The sequence below is a fragment of the Hydra vulgaris genome, chromosome 15, assembly GCF_038396675.1.
Source record: "Hydra vulgaris chromosome 15, alternate assembly HydraT2T_AEP".
In the NCBI taxonomy this organism is placed as follows: Eukaryota; Metazoa; Cnidaria; class Hydrozoa; order Anthoathecata; family Hydridae; genus Hydra; species Hydra vulgaris.
This window is the reverse complement of record NC_088934.1, coordinates 41171564-41194557: the sequence shown is the minus strand read 5'-3', so window position 1 is coordinate 41194557 and position 22994 is coordinate 41171564. Positions and strand designations below refer to the sequence as shown.

Here is a 22994-nt window from a genome sequence, read left to right as displayed (position 1 = left end):
CAAATTAAATATTAAAAAGACATAACTATAAAAAAAAAAATTTATATAAAAGAAAAACTATTCAAAATTATCGGCTATATATATTTCTTTCTGTTTTTAAATTTACAATATTTCTATATCATAAATACAAAAATACATAATTTAAACGCCATAAAAATAAAAAATTTATATTACTAGAAACTTCAAAACAAAAAATATAGTAATATTTCTGTGATATAAGTTTAAATAATTTTATAATTATAAAAGCTTAAAAAAATAATTATAATAAATTTAAACTATAAAATACTTTTCCATCCAAATTTTGAAGAATCCAAAAGTTACAGAAATTTATAATTCGAAGTAATATAGTTATAAAATATTATTTTAAGTTATTGTATGTAGATAAATTATTATAAATAATTTATATTATAAAATATGTTTAAAAAACATCTTAAATAGTTTATAAACTAAATACGAAAATTTAATTAAAAGTTTCCTCATCTTCAGATTGAGCTTCTGTTATAAGGGAAGTTAAAGCCATTGCACTTTCATCACTTTTTACCACAGAATATGCTGGCTCTAAAAGTTTAAAACAATGTAAAACAATTTTGAAAAAAAGCGAAAAATATTGTTATGTTTTGCTGCTATTATTTCCACTGCATGCAACACATTACATTCCAACACATTACACCTAATATTCCATACAAAAGATATATTTTTAAATATAAAATAGTTTGGAAAACGGGTTTATGAAAATATTTATTAAAAAAAAAATATTAATCACAAAAAGTTTATAATTAATTTTAGTATATTTTTTTATAGTATATAATTAATTTAGTATATATGCAAAAGCGAAACAAGAAATGTTTAGTGTTAAAGATAACTTTATATGTTTGTATGTTATTGCATTTTTTTTCTAGTGTAAAATTTTTAATAAAATAACAACAAGTTGGAATTAAAATATTTAAAAATTTTTTGTTGACAACTAGACCCATGTAAATAATTTTTGGATTTGTCCTAAATTAAATAAAAAAATAAACAACATAATTCAAACTTTATTAAAAAATGCTTATGACGTATGATCTGTTTGCTATGATGTTATGGTCTGTTTATTATAATGTTATGGTTAATTTGTTACGATGTAATGATCTATTTTTTATGATATAATGGATTATTTGTTATGATATAATGGATTATTTGTTATATGATTTATATGTTTATTTCTTATGATATGATGGTTTGTTTCTTATGATGATATGATTATGACTTGATTTTTTTGAGTAAAATAAATTATGAAGATTAAAAAGTTTTTCGCTAAAAAAATAATATAATATGAAAATATATTTAAATAAATAAAATTTAAAATTACTATAAGCAACAGAGGAGCAGGAGGGATGTTTTATTATGTGTAAATTGTACTATTTTCATACTTTAAAATGTAATTACTTTTACAGTTACAAATTCAACCAAATAAAAAAATATGCACAAGTTTACCGTGTTAAGAAATATGCAAAAATACATTTCTCATAACTCATAAAACTAATCAAATTTAAAGTAAATTTAAATACGTCCAACTAGTGATCATTTTTTGAATGAAAATGATGCAGCCAAAAACTGTCAATGAATATTGAATGCATCATTCTCTTCATCTTCCTTTTTCACATTTGTTCAGTTAATCCCATGACACATAATGCATAATGAAATACAGTGAAATCATTTTTTTCTGCAAGAGCATCGATTTGGAGATTTTACAGCAACATAGAACACTATTTAGAAAGTCTTTAAAACGTGCAATCTTGTCTGTCGATATTGGTGTGAACACTAAGTAATTTAATTTACATCCCAAATCAAGCGAAATCTCGAAAAACGCACTAGATGTTACACTGTTAATTCATGATAGATCAACATTCATACTTAGTGCTTTCTTTTACATCTTCCGAATCTATCCTTCATTACTAACCTCTTAAGAAAATTACAAATCATTTTAAAACTTACAAATTACAATCCAAATTTCTACCTTTATAAATCTCTTATTCACCCTTGTATACCCCATTCCCCATTGTTTTCATATTTGGGCTGATTCTTCTAATAAAGATTTCTCTCTTTTAAACAAGATCAAAAAATCTGTTGTTTATGTAGTTGGGCCTGGGCTAGCTGCCAAGCTTTAGCCTGTGTTCTATTGTCAAAAGACTGCATCTCTTTTTTATTTTTACAAATGTTAACCCTGTTAGTTGCTTAAGAGAGGTATCTTCACTTGTTTATTAAAAACTTATTCTTAGCAACACATCATTCAAAAAAGTCTCATTCTTTACTGTAACTGCTACTTTATGTTCAAAAAACTTTTATTCATCTATTTTATTCATCTTCTTTTTCATTATATTTATCTAGTTTTTTTGGTGCTTTGGATTTCTCTTTTGACTTAAATAGAGTTACAAACAATTTACAGTTTTTTAAGTCAACAACTTTCTTGTTCTTTGACATTCTTATTTATTTTCTTTAAACTTCCAACTTAATTAGTGGTCAACTGCAGTCTTGTTGAGAGTGAACTACTTTATTAAAAAAATAACAATAGAATGGAAAAAAATATTATTGTGCTGGATAGTTATGCCAGGCTTCTATGCCAAAATAGTTACTTCACAGTAGTTATGTTATGATAGTTACAAAAAAAAAATTTAATAATGTAAAAAAAAAAAAAAGAAGAAGCTTTACAATAATGCATAACATGTCTTTATAATAATATTTTCCGATATGACCCTACTTCGGCTAAAATTCTACAAGAATATTTAAAAAAATATTTTGGCTAAAAATCTACAGGACTATTTATAAATTTAAAAGGAATAAAAAACGTTAAAAACTTTAAAAGAAAAATCATTTACTTTTTAACAATTTATAAAAATATTTAAAGGGAATAAAAACTTTAAAACTTTTAAAAGAAAAACCATTTACCTTTTAACAATTTAGATACAATATGAAGACTAATACCACACATACAAATGACTAATCCAATGAAATTAAACATGGTCCACTTATCCCCCCCGAACTCTGCAGCAATAGTAAGTACACAAATTTCCTTTATAAAAAAAAAAACTATTAAAAGATTACTATTAACTTTTTTGTCATAACATTGTTTTATAATTTTAATAATTATATAACCTAATCTTTATGTGTTTTTTTATAACCTAATCTTTATGTGTTGTTTTATAACCTAATCTTTATGTGTTGTTTTATAACCTAATCTTTATGTGTTGTTCTATAACCTAATCTTTATGTGTTTTTTTATAACATAATCTTTATGTGTTGTTTTATGACATAATTTTTATGTGTTTTTTTATAACATAATCTTTATGCGTTGCATCCAAATAAAATGCTTTTACTCAACTGCTTTGTGGTTATTATATTTTTTGCTTTTATAATTACTAATATATCTTTATAAATCTTTTTTTAATATAAACTTTCTATTATTTATATAAATTATTTAGATAACATGAATAAAAAACAGGAACATTTGAGAAAAAAACTTATTAAAAAACTAAAAAATTTAATTTTCTGCAAAAGATTGTGTGAAACTGACATCTTATTATTATAAAAAAGACAATCAGTCACAAAGCCAAAACATGGCAGGTCTTTAAAATGAAAACATGAGCAGGTCTTCAAAATAAAAACATGAGCAGGTCTTCAAAATAAAAACATAAACAGGTCTTCAAAATAAAAACATGAGCAGGTCTTCAAAATGAAAATATGAGCAGGTCAAAAGAACTTATACATGAACAATTACAAGTTATTTTTCATAACAGCATATCAGCATCTTTTACTGCGATTAATAATTATCGACAGATAGCACAAAATAACTTTAAAACAGTACAACACTATACAATGATGTCTAATATTGAGACATTTTTTGATATCAGAATTTTGCTATGCCTACAAAAAACAAAAATAAATATTTTGCATGAAACAAAAATGCAATATATCACAAACAGACTTGCAAAAAATGTATATAAACCAGTTGAAAATCTTTACATTTTTGCCTTAAACTAGCGCATGCACAGTAGTTGGTAGTACAAAATTAAATAAACAAAACATTGAAACATAATCTGTAAATCTTGTTGTGCATTTGGTTACTTAAGTTGTGCATTTGTTTACTCAAGTAGGAAAAAAAAAAAGAAATAGTTCAAGTTTTTATCGAATTCCATTTGAAACAACAACAACAACAACAACAACAACAAAAAAAAAGGAAGAAGAAATTTTTGGATCAGACCAATAAAACAAGATAAATGAACAGAAAGACAAATAGATAACACTCGTAGACTTATTGAATGATAGTGTGATATTAATTTGTGCAATAGTTAATTTAAACAAAAGTGTTTTTTCTAACCAATTATCAAACATTTCTGAACAATTATAAACAATTTGCTATATAAAATAAAAAAATATTATTTGAATACTTCTTTCTTAACAAAATTATATAAATACATATTTTAAATGGGGAAAATATAGATTGAAACATACTATCATTTACAATCTAAAAATAAATCTTAAATTTACATTGTCTTTTCTGTATTTAGACAGGGCGGACAGTATCATTTTCTTTTAGGAATGTCTTTTATTCTAATACAGGCAAAGTGAAACCATTCAAAGAAAACATTACTTAACTTAACAACCATGTCTTCACAAAATGGTTCATTCTTTGACAAGCAGTGGGAGTAAAATTCATTTGGGGATAAATAAATCACAATAAGGCTATTCTATTTTGATTACATGATTAAGATCCAATTGAAGTTTTTTATGACTCTTTGAATATACAAACCATTTACATATTTGTAAGGGCATTTAATTTCCACAAGGTCTTTCCTATGAAAAAAGCATTTTACAAACACATCAGAACTTGCATCAACCTCAGGAAATTTTTTATTGACATGCAATTCTGTCAAAGTTATTTTAAAATGGTTATGTTGTTCTGACATAATTTGAAAATATTTTTCTCTATCTTAACTTTCATTTTCAGATCCATGCTTTGTAGCTATTGTTATATCAAAAGATTTTTATACTGCAGGATTTTGTTAATAAAATTTTTATTATCATTTTTTAACAAATGACATGCTTCATAAAAATAGGAGGTAGTAATCCTACCACAATTTTTCTCTTTCCTACTCTGTAAAAAACATTGCGCACAAGTTATTTCTGATGATCTGTTAAAAGATTTTTGTGTATAACATTTTTTGTAAAGTTTAAATTATTTTTTATCTTTTTTGATTGAAACTTCTTTTGAAAAGTTTGTTAAACTTGCTTCAAATAAATTTGTCAAAGGTTCTGAGATTTCATCGGTTTCTTCTGCTGTATCAGTTTCACTAGAAAACAAAAAATCTGTTTCATCAATACTTAGAACAGCTGCATAAAGTCCTTGCATAAAGTTCTTTCAGTTTGTTAAATTTGGAATTAGAAATACCAGCATATTGCTTAAAAGAACAACAATTTTCATCAACATTCTTGGATAGTTGATTATCTAGGGGCAGTTTATTTTTTTGTGGGCAGCTAAAATTTTTATTTGCTAATGCTGTGGGACTAAGATGCTTTTTAGATCGAATCCGCTTACATTATAAACTTGTAAAAATTTTTTTATTGATTTTAAGTCTTATGCAGGCTTCAACTTTAAAAAGTAGAGCTGCAAGACAGCAAGCTGATCCAAATCTAAAACATAAGTTATTAAAAACCTAAATGTTCATTATATTATTTATCATTTCCAATTAATCCTTATAAATTATCCTAATTAATATAATTCTAATATAATATAATATAGTTTTATGTTATTAAAAAAACCAAACTTAATTGCTCAAGTAACATACTCATTTTATGTTACTAAAAAACTGTTATATTTTAAATTGTCTACCTTTTCTATCTACTCTAATCTTAGTTATATTTTAGATTTCACTAAAATTGTTTTGTTACCTTTGTTTATAAAGCACAAACTCAGACTTTTCATTTAAATCAGCATAAAAAAAAACTTTGCACATGTTTACAGACAAAATAGTTAAAACCCTTACTGGATTTATACACTTTCATACTTTCTCTGCTATATAAACTTTGTGATTCTACTAAATATGTATATATATCACGATAACTGACTACAGGAAACAAACTAGCATTATTTCTCAACAATTTCTCCTCGATACCATAAGGATCAAGAAGAAAAACATTATTTTCTAATACCAATTTCTAAAATAAAATTCTTCGTCAGGATTAGCAAGAGAATTGAAGTCAGAAGATATGGGTTAGATTAACTTTTATTAAGTAGTTCAAAATAGAATTCTTGTTTATTTTATATTTTTTAATATATATATACATTTTTTTTCATTGTATTTTTATATATTTCTTGTTTATTTTGCTTACCAACTACAACGCATGCGCTTACATTGTAAACATTTGCAACCCGTCTATAACTTTGTTGAACTCTTTGTTATTTGGACTCCCTAAACTTGTAAGGTTGTTTAAATTTAACTTTTTCAGTCCCATCAGGGTTTAATAGTTAGAATCAAACTCCTATAATTAGAAAACTTATATAATTTGAACATATTCTGTGAATTCCTCTAATTTGAATCCTCCCTTGAGGATTCTTTGAGGATATTTTGTGCATTGTTGAGGCCACATTTGGAGCCCTTTTTTACGGCTTAGGGTTTATTAATAGTAATGAGGCAACTGCTTGGACAATTAAAAAGCGTACTGAGTACTACCTGTGCTTTGAGCCAAATTCTTTAACAAATTTAAAAATGACTAAAGCACCAAAAACTATAAAATTCAAAAAACGTCATCACCAAGTTCTCTAAATCTATCATTCACTATTATTCTTGGTCTTCGAAGTAACTCTTCTTCTGTTGAGTCTTATCTCTCGCATAGTTCACTAGACCTACTTGCTTGTTGTAATACTAATTTGATTTTGGCTTTCTCAACTTGTGATCTAAGTGTTGATGGTTATCTTCCTTAGTTCGTAAAGGTTCCAATAGTCACATGATTTGCCTGGGCATTTACATTAATAAATAACAACAAATTTATTTGTCTGTAAACTAGGTTTGAATGCATAGACTATTTTTTTATGTGCTTTCGTTTAGCACTACTTCACTCTATTGCCTTTCTCTTTGTTCTATTTTGCTATCCTTCATCTAAAGATTGCACTCTTTTCAATGTTATTTCTGATCAAAATGACCAAGCCCTCTCTCTTTATCTATCAGCCAATATCATTGTTATTGGTGACATTAATGCTCATCAGACTAAATGACTCTGCAGGCGTTAAGGCTCACAACTTTTGACTTTCTCAATATCTAACTCAAATAGTCAATTTTCCAACTCACTTTCTAGACAATCCGAAACATTTACCTTCTCTACTCGACTTATGCCTTGTTTCTGATCGTAGTCAGTGTTCAGTTTTTCCACATTCACCTTTAGGTGCTTCTAATCACGCTTTGATCTCTCTAAAACAATTATCTCATTCTTCTTCATCATCTGAACCCCTTTATCATTGTACTTCTTACAACTTTTTTGTTGTTGTTGATTTCACCTACCCAAAGCCATGAAGGCCACTACAGTCAAGAAGGCTACTTTAGTTGAGGTTATAACCCTCTCTCAACTCCGAAACACAAACCTTGACAAACAAAGCCACTGCTCAGAGAAACATATTGAATGCGGTACTACCAGGGACGTGGTGGGGACTACATTAAAGCTGACTGGGACTCTTTCCATGATTAACTTCGTGATGGCCCTTGGGTAGAAATCATTCATCTTCCTGGTAAAAAATGTACTTCTTACATAACTTCTTGGATTAAGGCTGGCATGGAATCTTGAATTTGCTCTCGACAATTCCAAGTCAAGCCTCACTCTTCTCCATGGTTTTACTCGCATCGCCCTACTACAATTACCGCAATTTCCAATCATAACTATTACTTTCATGTCTATCAGAAAAAAAATTCTTCAGAAAACAGACGTCTGTTTACTATTGCTAAAAACCATTGTAAAAAAGTTTTGTCTAACGCCAAAGCCCGCTATTCTCAAGTCAAAAAATCTTGTACTTTTTCTCAAAAATTAGGCTCTTGTGACTTCTGGAGAATCTTTAACAGTATTTATAATAAGGGCAAATCTATTATTCCACCTTTTGTTGTATGGTTCAGATTTTGTCACCTCACCTCAAAGACAAAGCTGAATTGTTTGCTAAGAACTTTTCATCAATATCATCTCTTGATTCGACCAGATGTGTCCAACCTAATATAGCAAACAAACAGGTTGATCCATTGCTTGATATTCATATCACTCTAGCTTCTGTATCTAAAGTAATTTCCTGCTTAGACTTTTCTACAGCTTGTGGTACAGAAAACATACCTGTTAAAGTCTCGCAGAAGTGTTCTCTGGAGCTTTCGTCTATACTTTTAAAACTATTTAACAAGTGCCTATCAGAGTCTTGCTGGAAAGCAGCATCTGTTATCCCTATTTTCAAAAACTCTGGAGAGCAATCTGACTTGTTTAACTACCGTCCTATTAATCTTCTTCCTATCATAAGCAAGGTTATTGAGTCTTTAATTAACAAACACTTAACCTCTTATCTTGAATCTAATATCTTACGTTTTGATTATCAATATAGATTTTGATCTTCTCGTTCTACAGCTGATTTGCTAACAATAATAACCAATAGGTTTTATCATGCTTTAGATAGATGTGGAGCAGTTAAGGCTATTGCTCTTGGCATTTTCAAAGCTTTTGATAAAGTTTGGCATGCTGGTCTTCTCCATAAGATTTCTTCTTAAGTTGTATCAGGTAACATCTTTAAGATTATTGTATCCTTCCTTACCAATCGTAGTATTAAAGTTAACCTCAATGGACAGCACTCTTCTTCATATCCTATCACTTCAGGGGTTCCTCAAGGTTCTATGCTCTACTTAATATACATTAATCCTATTAATTATTAATTAATCCTATTAATTAATCATTGGTCCTATACTCTTTTTAATATACATTAATGATTTTCCAGATATTTTTACATCTAAGTTGGCATTGTTCACTGATGATACTGCCATTTATTCTTGTCTTGAAATAAAGCTAACACTCTCTGATTGCTTGGAGTGGACATTTGAGCTTGAAAAGGATCTTACTTCTGCTACAGCATGGGGCTCTTAGTGGCTGGTGAACTTTAACTCAAGAAAGTTCAACAGCCACTAAGAGTCCCAAAGAAAACTCTGAATTAAATTTCACCAGATCACGGTGCATAGGAACACACTCTAAAACCTTGCAACACATCCCCGGAAATTTTTTTTTGATTATTGTTAGAAAACATTTCCTTATTCAAAAAATGTAAACAAGTGGGGCCTGGGGAGAAATCACATATTTTAGGGGAGTGCCCAGGAAGTTTGTTGTTCAAGATAGGTAACTAAGAGGCATGGAGCATACTCAAATTTCTAGTATGTTAATACTGGTGTCGAATGAGGATGATTTGCAAAAAATTAGGGTAATTATAGCTAAACCAACCTCGCCATGACCCCTAACTGCCCCCTTCCTAGAACTACGTCTCCTTTAATCGTAATTTTTTTTTTTTTTTTTGTTTTATCATAAACTAGATATATATTTATTGACAGATTTCAAATTTCATCAAAAAATCTCTTTTCGTTTAAGATTTATAACCATGCAAAACTTAAAATTACTCCCTGAAATAACTTTAAATGGTCTCAACTTTTAAACGAAAAATTTTTTTTTGATGTAATTTGAAATCTGTTGATGAATTTTGATCTAGTTTAATATAAAACAAGCAAAAAATTGAAAACTGTTTTTAAGAACCATATCCTGGGGATATGGTTCTTAAAAACAGCTAGCTTTTACTAATTGTTAATAACAGCTAGCTTTTACTAATTGTTAATAATTAAAGGTTGCTTTGCTTTGTTTTTATTTCAATAAAAATAGAAATAGAAATAAATATAAATAGAAAGTAATTTGCAGACGGATAAGTAAAATTACTTGTCCGTCTGCAAATTTTAATGTTAAACAAACATTTTTACAAACTTTGAAAAAAAATTGATAAGTCTACCACAAACATTTCTGAAAATCTAAATACAGGGGCATGGCATGATTTTGTGGTGTTCAAAACAATCCTCCAAATCCCCCCTAGGGCATGGTTCCTAAAAACACTTTTCAATTTTTTGCTTGTTTTATATTAAACTAGATCAAAATTCATCTACAGATTTCAAATTACATCAAAAAAAAAATTTCGTTTAAAAGTTGAGACCATTTAAAGTTATTTCAGGGGGTAATTTTAGGCTTTGCATGGTTATAAATCTTAAGCGAAGAGGTTTTTTGATGAAATTTGAAATCTTTTTACAAATTTTGATCTAGTTTATGATAGAATAAAAAAAAAAATTTTAGGATTGAAGATGTAGTTCTAGGAAGGGGGCAGTTAGGGATTAATGCTGGGTTGGTTTAGCTATAATTACCCTAATTTTTTGCAAGTCACTCTCATTTGACACTAGTATCAACATACTAGAAATTAGAGTATGCCCCATGCCTCTTAGTTACTTATCTTGAACAACAAATTTCCTGAGCATTCCCCTAAAATATGCTTTCTCCCCAGGCCCCCACTAAAAACAAACTTCCTTGGCACTCCTCTAAAATATGTGATTTCTCCCCAGGCCCCACTCGTTTACATTTTTTGAATGAGGAAATGTTTTCTAATGATAATCAAAAAAAAAATTTCTGGGGATATATTGCATATTCCCTTCATCTACTTAACTTCATCTTCTAGGATTAACTCTTACTTCCAATCTTTTTTGGAAACCATATATCAACTTGCATATCATATCTTGCATATCATATTGCATATCATATCATATCTTGCATATCTTGGAAACCATATATCAAATTGCAAAATTACCATCTGCTAAGGTTGCATCTCTTTATTGTGCTCGACAATTTCTTACTCCGGATTCTATTCTTTATCTCTATAAGTATCAAATCCATCCTTGTATGGAATACTGTTGTCATATCAGGGGGGAGGGGGGATGTTCACATGAATCTCTTTCTCTCTTAGACAAGGTGCGAAAAGGCATTGTAAACATAGTTGACCTGCTTTTGCAGCAAACCTCAAAAACATTATCACATCGTTGTAATGTTGCTTCTTTTTCTCTTTTCTGTAAATACTATAATGGGTACTCTTCAATCTGGCATCTCTTATGGCATCTACTAAAATTCTTTCTCATTTCGACTCATTTTTGTGTTACTCGTCATTCTATTAAGTCTCATCTTTTTACTGTGACTGTTCCTAAGTGCTTGAAAAATTCCTCTTCGTCCAGTTTTTTCCTCGAGCATCAGTTCTTTGGAATTTGCTTCATTCATATTGTTTTCCTGATTCATATAGTTTGCAATATTTTAAGTTAAAATCTGTATCACTTCATTATAACAATTTACATCATTGCATAATTTTTCATTAGATATTGTTTAAGAAATTTTTATTTTTATCCAATCCATCTTAAGTAAATATAAAAAAAAAAAATAATAAACACCTTCACGTAAAATGTCTGAACATGAAAAAAATACTTTGGGTAGCAACTTTTGACACATTAAACACAATAAGTGCTTTTAAAATAAATCATAACAACATAAGATTTTATGAACACATTACCTTAAAAATAGATGCAATCGATAGTGTTATACTGGACATGTTAGAAACAATTAAATATTCTGACACAATAAGAAGGAATGCGAGAGTGGCACCCACTAAAATCACTAAAAATGACGATAATGCAACTTTTAGAGAGGAAGCACGAAAGAATAACTCTGAAGTAGCAAGTTGTGGCCCTGCAGTTGATGGAAAAAATACATAGATATCAATGTTATATGTTTCAAGAAATTATGAATTATATTTTAATTAATTGATTTTACTTTATATTTTAAATATTTTTCAAATTTTATTTTATTATAATTTAATTAATACTTTATTAATAAATTATTAACAATATTTTATTTACCGAAGTGTTTTTAATAAAAGCAAACCTTCCATAGAAAAAGCAAGAAACACCATAGAAATAGCCATTACTGGTTGAATGTGGTAGATTGCATCAAATGGGCTGTGCAAGCCTAAATTCAAAAATTAAAAATATATAAAACTTCGATTATTAAATTATTTAGATGTTAAAAAAAAAGTGTACCTAAACTTTTTTTCTGCATAATTAATTCTGAGGTTGTCCAACGAACACCACCCATAAGTGATGCAGCAACACCCTTAAACATGTAATAAATTCATGTAATAAATTCATGTAATATATATATATATATATATATATATATATATATATATATATATATATATATATATATATATATATATATATATATATATATATATATATATATATATATATTAATTCCTTTTTTCTAAACAAATAGACTTGGAGTGTGAGAAACGAAACCATTAATTGTTAAATAAAAGAATATGAAACAATTAGATAAGCATTGTTAAAAAGTAAATTTACTTAATGATGGTCAAAATTTTTTTAAATACTTCAAAAGTGTCTCTCACCATGCAGAAACCATAAAAACTAAACTGTTGATCTTCTAGAGTGAAAAGACACAGCCCAATGAAAATAAGAATGACAGCAGCACAAAGATATCGATCCTAAGAATTTAAATATGTCACATATATATAATAATTAAAAGCATTAATTTAAAATATTTTTATTTATATTTTTATTTATATTTCTTTTTAATTATCTACTTTTCAGTATATAAAATGTACCTTTTACACGTGAAATTACACAAAAGAAGGATCTACTCATTTACAAGATAATTTTAAAAACATCAAAGAAAATTGAAAAAAATTCAGTTAAGGAGTTCAACACTTTTAATTGATTATACATTTTTTTTCTCTTTAAGGTTTTTAAGATAATATAGAAAAAGATTTAGAATTGGTTTGAAAAAAATTGGAATTAAAAAAATGTATCACCATGCTATGTATAACTTTGCAAAAACAATGATACATAATGTCTATGCATTGTTTTACTATAAAAGTTTGCTTTACTTTTTTAATACCTGTCCTCAGAACATATACATAAAATATACTTAAAACATATAACAATATATATATTCAACAAATATAACAACATATATACTTAACACATATAACAACACATACTTAACACACATAACAACATATATACTTAAAATATATAACAACATATATACTTAACACATATAACAACATATATACTTTACACATATAATAACATATATATTTAATACATATAACAACATATATATTTAACACAAATAACAACATATATACTTAATACATATAACTATATGCTTATCACATACACTGTGGTAAGCATATTATAGTTATATGTGTAAAATTTTTAATAATCACGTGGCAATTTTCTATAGGCGCACTAACGTTTTTATGAGTTTTGACGAGCAACTTTCTATAGACGCACTAAAGTTTTTACAAGTTTTGTCGCAAATTTTTTATATTCTGTAGTATTTTTTATTTTGTGAGTCGAAATTAAGTTAAACTTAACCAAATGCCGAAAGGAAAGGTCCTTACCGATATTGAAAAAGGTCAAATATTGGCTTATCATCAAGAAAAAAGTTCCAAATTGAGAAATTGCTAGAAGATTGAAGGGATCAAATCAAATTATCTGTAATTTCTTGAAAAATCAAACAGATTATGCAACAATCAAGAGGAAACCAAAGAAATCTAAGGTTTCAGGCCGTGAAAAAGACAGAATTGTTCGACTCGCATCAAATTTATCAAAAAGTTTGAAAACAATTAACTCAGATTTGGGTTTAAATATTTGCAAGGAGATAATTGGGAAAGTTCTTAAAGACAGCCCACACATAGTACGATCAAAAATGAATAAAGCACCAAATTTGAAGCCCGTTCACAAACAGAAATGGATGGAACTCGTCCGCAAAAACATGGCACACAATTGGGAACAAGTAAGAAACTTTAGATTAAATTGTCATGAACACGTAAGATGTCTAAATAGCTAACTATTTTTGTTTTCAATACCAGGTGATTTTTTCGGACAAGAAAAAGTTTAATCTTGATGGGCCTGATGGTTTTAGTGGCTAAGGGCGTGATTTGAGGAGAGAGCCCAAATATTTTTCGATAAGGAATTTCAGTGGTGGATCTTTGATGGTTTGGCTTGGGTTTTGTGCAACAGGAAAGTTAAATTTAGCATTTACATCTTGCAAAATGAAAAGTTTTGAATACTTTGATGTGCTAAAATTAGGTTTGATTCCAAATAAAAACAAATATTGACGCAAAAAGTTTGTTTTTAAACAAGACAATGCCAGCATTCACACTTGTAACAAGACTAAAACTTGGTTTGAAGCTAAAAAAATTGAGTGAATGTGGTGGCCTGCTTGCAGTCCAGATTTGAATTCTGTTGAAAACATCTGGGGAATCATTGTAAGACGTATCTATGCTGACCAGAAGCAATATAACTCTGTGGCAGAGCTAAAAGTAGCGGTATCAGAATGCTGGGAGGATATGGAGCCAAAAGTGCTGGAAAACCTGGTTGGAAGTATGCCAAAACGAATCTATCAAGTGCGCCAAGCAGGTTCAATCGAGTACTAAAAATGTGATAAAAGCATTTTTTTTTATAGTTTTATTAAAAAATGTGAACTGCGTCTATAGAAAATAGTCAGCCATTTTTTGACTATAATTCGTTTATGGTTGACCTCTTTTCAAGTTTGGTGTTGTTTTTTAATAATTTTCATTATTTTTTGATACTTTATTTATAATTTAATGAAATAGACTATAAAAGTTAAGTACGTTTTTAAGACGTAATCCACATGTGCCTATAGAAAATAATCGCAGCATATAATAATATGTACTAACCTAAAATTAGCATCTATAACAACATAAGGCAAACGCCATAATAACTTTAACTTAAGATCTATAGAAAATTTATAAATTTTATAGTAAGCTATCATTTTGAATAACGATTTACCAACTAGATTTGAGAAAAACAATAACAGAATTAAAAAAGAAAACTTGAAAAACTTCATAACTAAATACAGGAGAGTATAAAAAAAGTAAAATTTATAGTGTTTTGGTTTTGCAATTTTAAAAATTAAATCTACTATATAAGCTGTACTGTGTAATTCATGCTGTATCTATTGTATTTTTTAGTGTAAACTGTATCTATAGTATACAAAAGCAAATCATGATTTTAAACATTCACTGTCATGTTTTTGTTTTCTGTAAAATAAACCTTTCTCTGAACTAAGCACATGAAGTAAAACAGATCTTTTTTTTGAACTAAGCAAGTTCTTAAAAATCATGAGCTTTCTCTTTGACTTTCAACAAGGAACAAACAGTACCAATATGTGTTAAAGTATTTATAGTTTGGTTTATAATTCAATTTTTAAAATTATGTTTTTTATTTTTGCTTTTTTAGTTTTTCTTTAAAGTTTTTTTAGTTTTTCTTTAAAAAACTTTTTAAAAGCTTTATTATATTTGAATTTCAACTTCAACTGTATGTTTATAATTTTGCTATGGAAGTATATATATAACTTTGTTGTAGAGTTAGAAGTATGTATACAATCTTGTTATTGAATTTGAAGTATAAATGTAACTTTGATATTATTTTTAATATAAGTATAAGACTTAAAACATTATTTTAAGTGTTAACTTAAGTCTAAGTTTCTGGTTATTATTACTTAATTTTCAAGTAAATTTAGTTGACTTAGTTATTCACACTTTGCTTAGTTGACTTAGTTGTTTACACTTTGCTTTTCTGTTAAAAGATCACAAAATAAAAATAAAATTTTGATTTTGCTCTCAACTATTTTAGCAATTGGCTTTTATTACGTTATTAATACAGAAAATTATTAAAACAAAAGTTTGGTATATATAATTAACTTACCTTCCATAAACCATTTCACAATAAGTATATTTTTGTATAAGTATTTTTTTTATACCTTGCTGTTATTTCAAATGATTACTTGATTAAGATGTTACAGATTTAAGAGTAACCAAAGTTTTGAAACATTTTATTAAATTTTAAAAATATACCAAACTTACTAAGTTTGGTATAATTCTATAAGTCTCAACTTTAAAAAAATAATATTTTGAAATAAGTAATTTTATAAAATAGATTCTTACATAAAAAATATTATAAATTTTAAAAACATTATAAATTTAAAAAACATAGACTAAAAACATAACAACTATTACCAACTTTTCTAATCCGAACAAAAGTGAAAACCCAACAATGAATATAATAGTACTGGATTTAGCCATAGTATACCTAAATAATTAAGATTGCAAAAAAAATTTATTAAAAAACTTTTTTTAACTTATAAATTTTTGCATATATATGTGTGTAATATACTTATATATGTAAAAAAAAGTAAAATTACTCACAAAGAAACAGTGCTCAACATGATGCTCCAGTTTGACAAACCAATATCTAATGATCCGCTGACAGCTAAACTCAATAAAATGGATCAATTTAACTATTGTCTTCATAATAATTTTTAAAACTTAACATTTAATAAATAAGTTCCTGAAAATTTTTTTGTTTTGAACACTATTTTTTTAATTTTCAATTACTTTTTAAAATTTTCTAAACTTTAAATTTTATATATTTTGAAATACAATTTTATTTTAATAAATTAATAATATAATAATAAAGTAAAATACTTCATTATTAATAATGATAAAGTTTTTAACTTTTTTTAAATTAAAACTTTTTTTTTTTAATTAAATTTTTTATTTAAATAATTAAACCTGTAGGAAAACATTTCTTTATATAAGTACTCCAATCCAAAACAACTCGCTTTTGCTTGTAATGAGCTTCATACACTTTGCGTATTATAGATGCAATAATAAATACAACGACAAAATGTATCATACTAACAGTCAATGGAAAATGAAACTTCTAAATAAATTCCAAAATTGTTATAAAAGTATTTTTTAGCAAACTGAAAAAAAATTAAATAGAATTAAAATTTAATTTTCAAAATCAAAATTGTTGTTTAAACTTAATCTGGTGTGATTCATTATTCAGCAAATGTTTTGCTATAAATGTTCCTCAAGACCCAAAAATTGTTTTATTCAAATTAAGATTCAAAATTTCCATAGCAATAAAGAATATAAGCAGTATAAAACAATGTGACCAACGTCACATTGTTTTATACTGCTTATATTGCTTTAAATGTCAATGTCAACATGACCATTAAACGTCAACGTCAACGCGACCATTAAATGTTAACATCAGCGTGGCCATTAAATGTCAGCATCAAAACAGTATTAAGTTAATGACAAATTAAATTGTGAAAATCAAAAAAAAGTTTTTTTTATATTTTCTTATTAATAAGATTTGTTTTGCTGTTTTAAAAGCTAAGATATATTTTAAATGGGCAACATTTGGAGGGTAAATGCTCTTATTTTGGGTGCATAGAACTTCTCTAAGAGATAGTTGTCACAACCATTGTGCATCTCATAGCATATAAAGTACTACATGTTTATATTGAACTGTGCAATATGTGCAAGATGTGTTAAACTATTTTGTGGTGTTGAATTAACTTTTAAAGACCTTTCCTACTTTAAAATACTTTAAAAAATTTTAAGCAAGTTCAAGTTGTAAAAAATTATGTTCTGTTAAATTTGATACCCTGATACCCAAAAAAACCTAGCCAAATATGGAATTATAAATAATAGCATTATGTAGTTCAACTGTACAATTGATTATAGATTTTCACAAGCATGATCGTATTCAATGAAATAGTCATTATTCAATAAACCACATGAAAGGCAAAACATCATTTTGATCAAATGACAAGAAAGAAGACTATACAAAATCATAATTTGTCTACAAATCTTAATGAAACTTATGTACTTTTTAAAGGAAAACACATCGAAAAAATGATTGAAAAATTAAAGTTTGCAAACTTACATCCACCCCATGTACTTTTGTCAAGTTTAATGCCAAGAAATCATTATGTGAGTCAACACACCAAAAAATTTCCTGCATTTGATAGTGCAAATCACATTTGTTAAAAAAACATGTGACAAAACATCGCAAAGTTTCCGATCCTTAAATTTTAAAAAACTGATTAAATAAAACTTAAAAAATAAATGTAATACTTAGAATAAAAAGTTGAAGCATGTAACGGATTATAGTGAACGGGACGTAACGAAACATATCTATTATTTAATTTGCTGCTGCACTTTGGTACCAATATATATATATATATATATATATATATATATATATATATATATATATATACATATATATATATATATATATATATATATATATATATATATATATATATATATATATATATATATATATATATATATATATATAAATATATATATATATATATATATATATATATACATATATATATATATATATATATATATATATATATATATATATATATATATATATATATATATATATATATATATATAAATATATATATATATATATATATATATATAAAACTCTTGTAAAAAGCTATTTAGAGGAGCTGCTTGCATGGCGAGCACTGTTCATTTTACAAGAGCTTCTCTTAGGCATGTTAAAACATGCAGCAATCGTTTATCTAGACATGTGGTTTTTCATTACAAGTTTTTATTGTGAATGTTTAGCAAGTAATATTTTAGTCATACTCTATAATAATAATGATTGAATTATAATTTTAATATACATATATGTAAAGGATATAAGATACTTTCCTATTGGTTGACAGCTACATAATCACCCATGCAAATTGTGATTGTTTAGTGTGTTACCAGCACCATAATTTGCAATTATTAGTAATGATCTACAACAATTGTGTTTAGATCTCTAAGGACATGAATTACAAACATAGCAGATTTCATTACTTTGTCTAAAAACTTTAATCTGGATTGCACTTAAGTATGCTTAATATATTTTGCATTCTTCAAGTTTTAAAATGCTTTAACCCAGTCAGTTTTTCAGACAATAACAACATCAAAAAATTTACCTTAGTCATCCATTTGTTATAGAATGTCAAAGATACTGATGTGATGTACATAAATAAGATTAAAAAAAAAGTGCTGACAAATCGTGAGAGGTCCAAACGTGCATTTCTCATTTTTCAACTGAAACTGTTTTTTTAAATCTAATAATAAAGTTTTATTAAAGCTCTGTTATTATTAATATTAATGTTATTAATGTTATTAATTATTATTAATAATAATGTTATATATAATATTATGAATGTTATTATTAATATTAATAACTAATAATGTTATTAATAATGTTAACTTGAACTCTAAATATTTTTAAATATTTTTTAATAAACTTTTGTGTATAAGTAAATATTTAAAAACTTATAAATATTTAATTAATCTTAGGCAGTACACCTAGGTCTGCATGGAGTATTACTAAAAATATCATACTGAAATATGGCTAGGTAAAATCTTCAGTACATATCACCTGAGGGTTATATATATATATATATATATATATATATATATATATATATATATATATATATATATATATATATATATATATATATATATGTATATATATATAATCCCCCAAGTAAATCTTATGCCAACCGCTATCTGTTGACAGCTATCTTTATTTCCTCTTAGTAACTCGTAACTTGCAAGAGAATGAATTTGTATGTAAAAATATTATAACTAAACTATAAAGTAGACTTTGTAAAGTCCGTTAATTTAAGAAGTTTTATTCTATTTTAGATGTATTTGATTATTCTGATTTAAGATTTTTAAACTAAAATATCTTATTTAATAAATCTCACTTATGAATAATTTTATGTCTTATGTAAAGAAACATTTAATTGATCATAACAACATTGATCACAAACTTCCTTCAAAAATAAATTATGGAAAAAAAACAACTATATTTCTTAAGAAAACATTTTAATTTGAAAGATCCGAGTAAACACAAACTGAATGAACAATTCAAACAAAATGAATGAACAAACTGTTAATAAAGATTTAATATTAAAAATAAAATTATGAATAAAAAATACGCCAGCAACTTTATCTACAGCAGAATAAAAAAATATACTGCTATTGCTTTTAGATTGTAATAAAAAACACTGGAACTTAGTAAACTGAAAAATAGAAAGATAAAAAAGCCTAAAAACTTTGTATGACATTAATGCATAAAAGAACCCAAAAAAACAGTAAACAAAACAAAAAATAAAGGATAACATTTTTTTAAATTTCTTCTCATCACGGTTTTCTTCTTGTCAACGCCTTCTTATCATTCTCCTCTTCTCATCTCTTACATTGCCTTCTCTACTACTTGACTATCAACTAATTTACAAAATGTATCTTCTCAGCATTTTACAAAACAATGTAAAACACTTTACTATGAATATGATGACATAACAGATCACTTTGTGGTCATTACTTAGCTTTTAAAAACTATTCAAGTAGACCAATCACGTCTAACTTTATAGCTGGTACCTCCACATTTAGCCTAAGTGTTAAAAAGGCTAAAATCCATACTTCCTTAACTCTATTCACCCACAAGTAAAGATTTAGATGCCATTAGCAACATCTTGAGAGGTTTTATTTGCTTATTAGTAGGATCATTAGAAAAAAGAAAATCAATTGTATCATTAAGCATTCCGTTTAATCCATGTAGTACACCTGGCATGTGATCTTTAGTAACATCATCTGAAGGATTTAGTGCCATTATAGATTCTTCTAAATACCTTTATAAAAATATATTTTTAAATAATTGATTGTTTATTTTACATTAATTTTGCTCTGAAACATAATTTTGGAAATAATATAAATTAGGGATAAAATGTATAATAAAAATATAAATATAAAAATATTAAATATAATAATGAAAAAAATCTAATAAAAAAAGAAAGTAATGAGTACTTAGTTTTGATCTCAGTGTCTTGGTTCAAATCAACAGAAAGCTGTTGAATTAAAGATAGTATATAATTTTGAGGAAACGGATCTTCTAATGAAAATAAATCACTAGGATCAACCTTAGAACACACATGAACAACCACAGATAAGTTATCAGCATGAAGAGCAACATTGAAGGCATCAGTAAAGTTTTTTGTTTCAATAAACTTGTCAATGCGTTTCTATAAAAAAAAAACACTATAATATTGTATAAAATAATACAAAATTATATTTTATAAAATTATATTCTATAATATAATAATAAAAACTTTGTTTAGGTAAAATATCTGGAAAAGGTTTTCCCTTATTTTCCTCCTAATTTTGCTTTTAACTGAGTTGTTTCCATTTTTTTTTTAAACTTTTTTTAATTTTTGTATGAGTGATGAGTGAAAAAGCTTAAAAAAACAAATATATTACAAAAATATACTTAAATTTATATGTATGGAGAACGTTTTGGATATCCCGAAAAACTATAATTTGAAAAAAAAATCTGGATTTCTGGAAATATCTGGAAAAAGATAATCCCTGTTTATATCTCATCATCCAGTAAAACATTTGAATATCAGTTTAGACAAAATTTTAACAAAATCAAAATTTTCACTTCACATAGTAAATAATTATTTAATTACGAACATATAATAAATTATATATTTGCATGATTTTGAATGAATATTATTAATCTTAATTTTAAATAAATTATTCTTTAAACAGTTATATTATTAAACTCAAAATAAATAAAATCTTTATATGTAAATAGTTGTTAGAAATGGGTGCCATGGGCACCCCTAAATTTAATATTTATTAAGTATACATAATATATATACTTCTTTGGCTTACCTGGCTTCACTTCACTTTTCAAAAGAAAATTTATATATGTAAATGACTGCTAAAAATGATTTTGGCTGCTCAGAATTTTCTAGAGCGCAAATAATAATAAATGCGTGGGAAAAAAATCAAAATACTTTAAAATAAAATAGCTATTGGTCTTTAAAATAGTAATAAAATACACCACAATAGTTATTGTAATTGTTTTACATCAACACAATACAATACAAAAGTTATTGTAACTGTTTTTCATAACAGTAATACAATAACAATAAATATTTTAATTACATCTCTGGTATTACAATACAATATTGTGCTACTGTTATGTGATATTGTGGTACTGTTATGTGATATTGTGGTACTGTTATGTGATATTGTGCTACTGTTATGTGATATTGTGGTACTGTTATGTGATATTGTGCTACTGTTATGTGATATTGAACTTTTACAATTACAATTACAAGTGATGTACCAATTAATCGACATTGGCTTAATCTGCCATTTTTTGCACTATTAGAATTGGTATCAGCCTTTTTTTATTTATTTACCAATTTTCCAACCGATGGCATTTTAGTATTTTTATCCTGCATTATGATAATAATTAAATAATAAATAAACTAAAACTTGGATTTCTTAGAATTTTTTGAGAAATTTTTTATTTTGACTTTGTTTACAGACAGTTTATTCTTACGATGATGCCTATAAGCTTTAATTTAACAGCTAAATGCACTTTTACTTTTATTACCATAATGTTGTTTTTAAAATAATTTTATTTTGTGTTGCTCTATTGTTATACTTAAACGTAAGCTATTTAAGCATTGTTATCTCTGTGTTCAAATATAGCCTTCTATAAATTTATATGATTATTGTTTATATATCTAAATTACTCGTAAATTAATAAAGAACTCTAAGTAAACTGCTTATCTTAGTACCATTTTCTTTTAAAATGTGTTACACTAAAGTTGTACTTTGTATAAACTTTAAATATCAATCTTTTAGTTTTTAGAGGAGATAAAACTTTTTTTTGCATTTACTGAAAATTTCAAAAAGTCAACATAGCATTTTTGCGCTTTAAGGTATTGAGATATATACATATATACATGCACACTTAGATCGACAATTTGACGTCATGCTGATATATGGAGCTGTGAGGGTTTCAGTGCATTCATTAAAATATTTAAAAAGAATATGCAAGGGAGTTACTACTACATCAACGAGGAGTTTGGGTTGAGGCAGCAATAATTTTTTTTTTTTTCCTTCATTTTTTTAT

The 22994-nt window shown here is 26.4% G+C and overlaps 2 protein-coding genes across 3 annotated transcripts in view; both read right to left on the bottom strand.

Annotated features, from left to right (window-relative positions):
• Window positions 1–60: 60 nt before the first annotated feature.
• Window positions 61–19155, bottom strand: LOC100215871 (solute carrier family 35 member C2). 2 transcript variants are annotated; one of them, XM_065818880.1, is made up of 10 exons: window positions 18976–19155; window positions 16739–16889; window positions 16373–16436; window positions 16184–16256; window positions 12521–12616; window positions 12150–12222; window positions 11995–12078; window positions 11624–11799; window positions 2926–3049; window positions 61–558 (listed from the first exon to the last, which is right to left on the bottom strand). In XM_065818880.1, the coding sequence occupies exons 1-10, from the start codon at window positions 19084–19086 to the stop codon at window positions 461–463; spliced, it is 1050 nt and encodes a 349-aa protein (XP_065674952.1). In that variant the 5' UTR covers window positions 19087–19155; the 3' UTR covers window positions 61–460. The 2 variants fall into 2 exon arrangements, with proteins under 2 accessions (XP_065674952.1, XP_065674953.1); XM_065818881.1 differs by lacking the exon at window positions 18976–19155 and adding an exon at window positions 17907–18109.
• A 713-nt stretch (window positions 19156–19868) lies between these two features.
• Window positions 19869–22994, bottom strand: part of LOC100206712 (enhancer of mRNA-decapping protein 4) — a 58619-nt gene continuing 55493 nt past the window's right edge. Inside the window, exons 21-22 of the mRNA XM_065818879.1 lie at window positions 20867–21081; window positions 19869–20691 (exon numbers count right to left, since the gene is read on the bottom strand). Of these exons, the coding sequence (XP_065674951.1) occupies window positions 20493–20691; window positions 20867–21081 (414 nt within the window). The 3' untranslated portion in view covers window positions 19869–20492. The remainder of the gene's footprint in view (window positions 20692–20866; window positions 21082–22994) is intronic.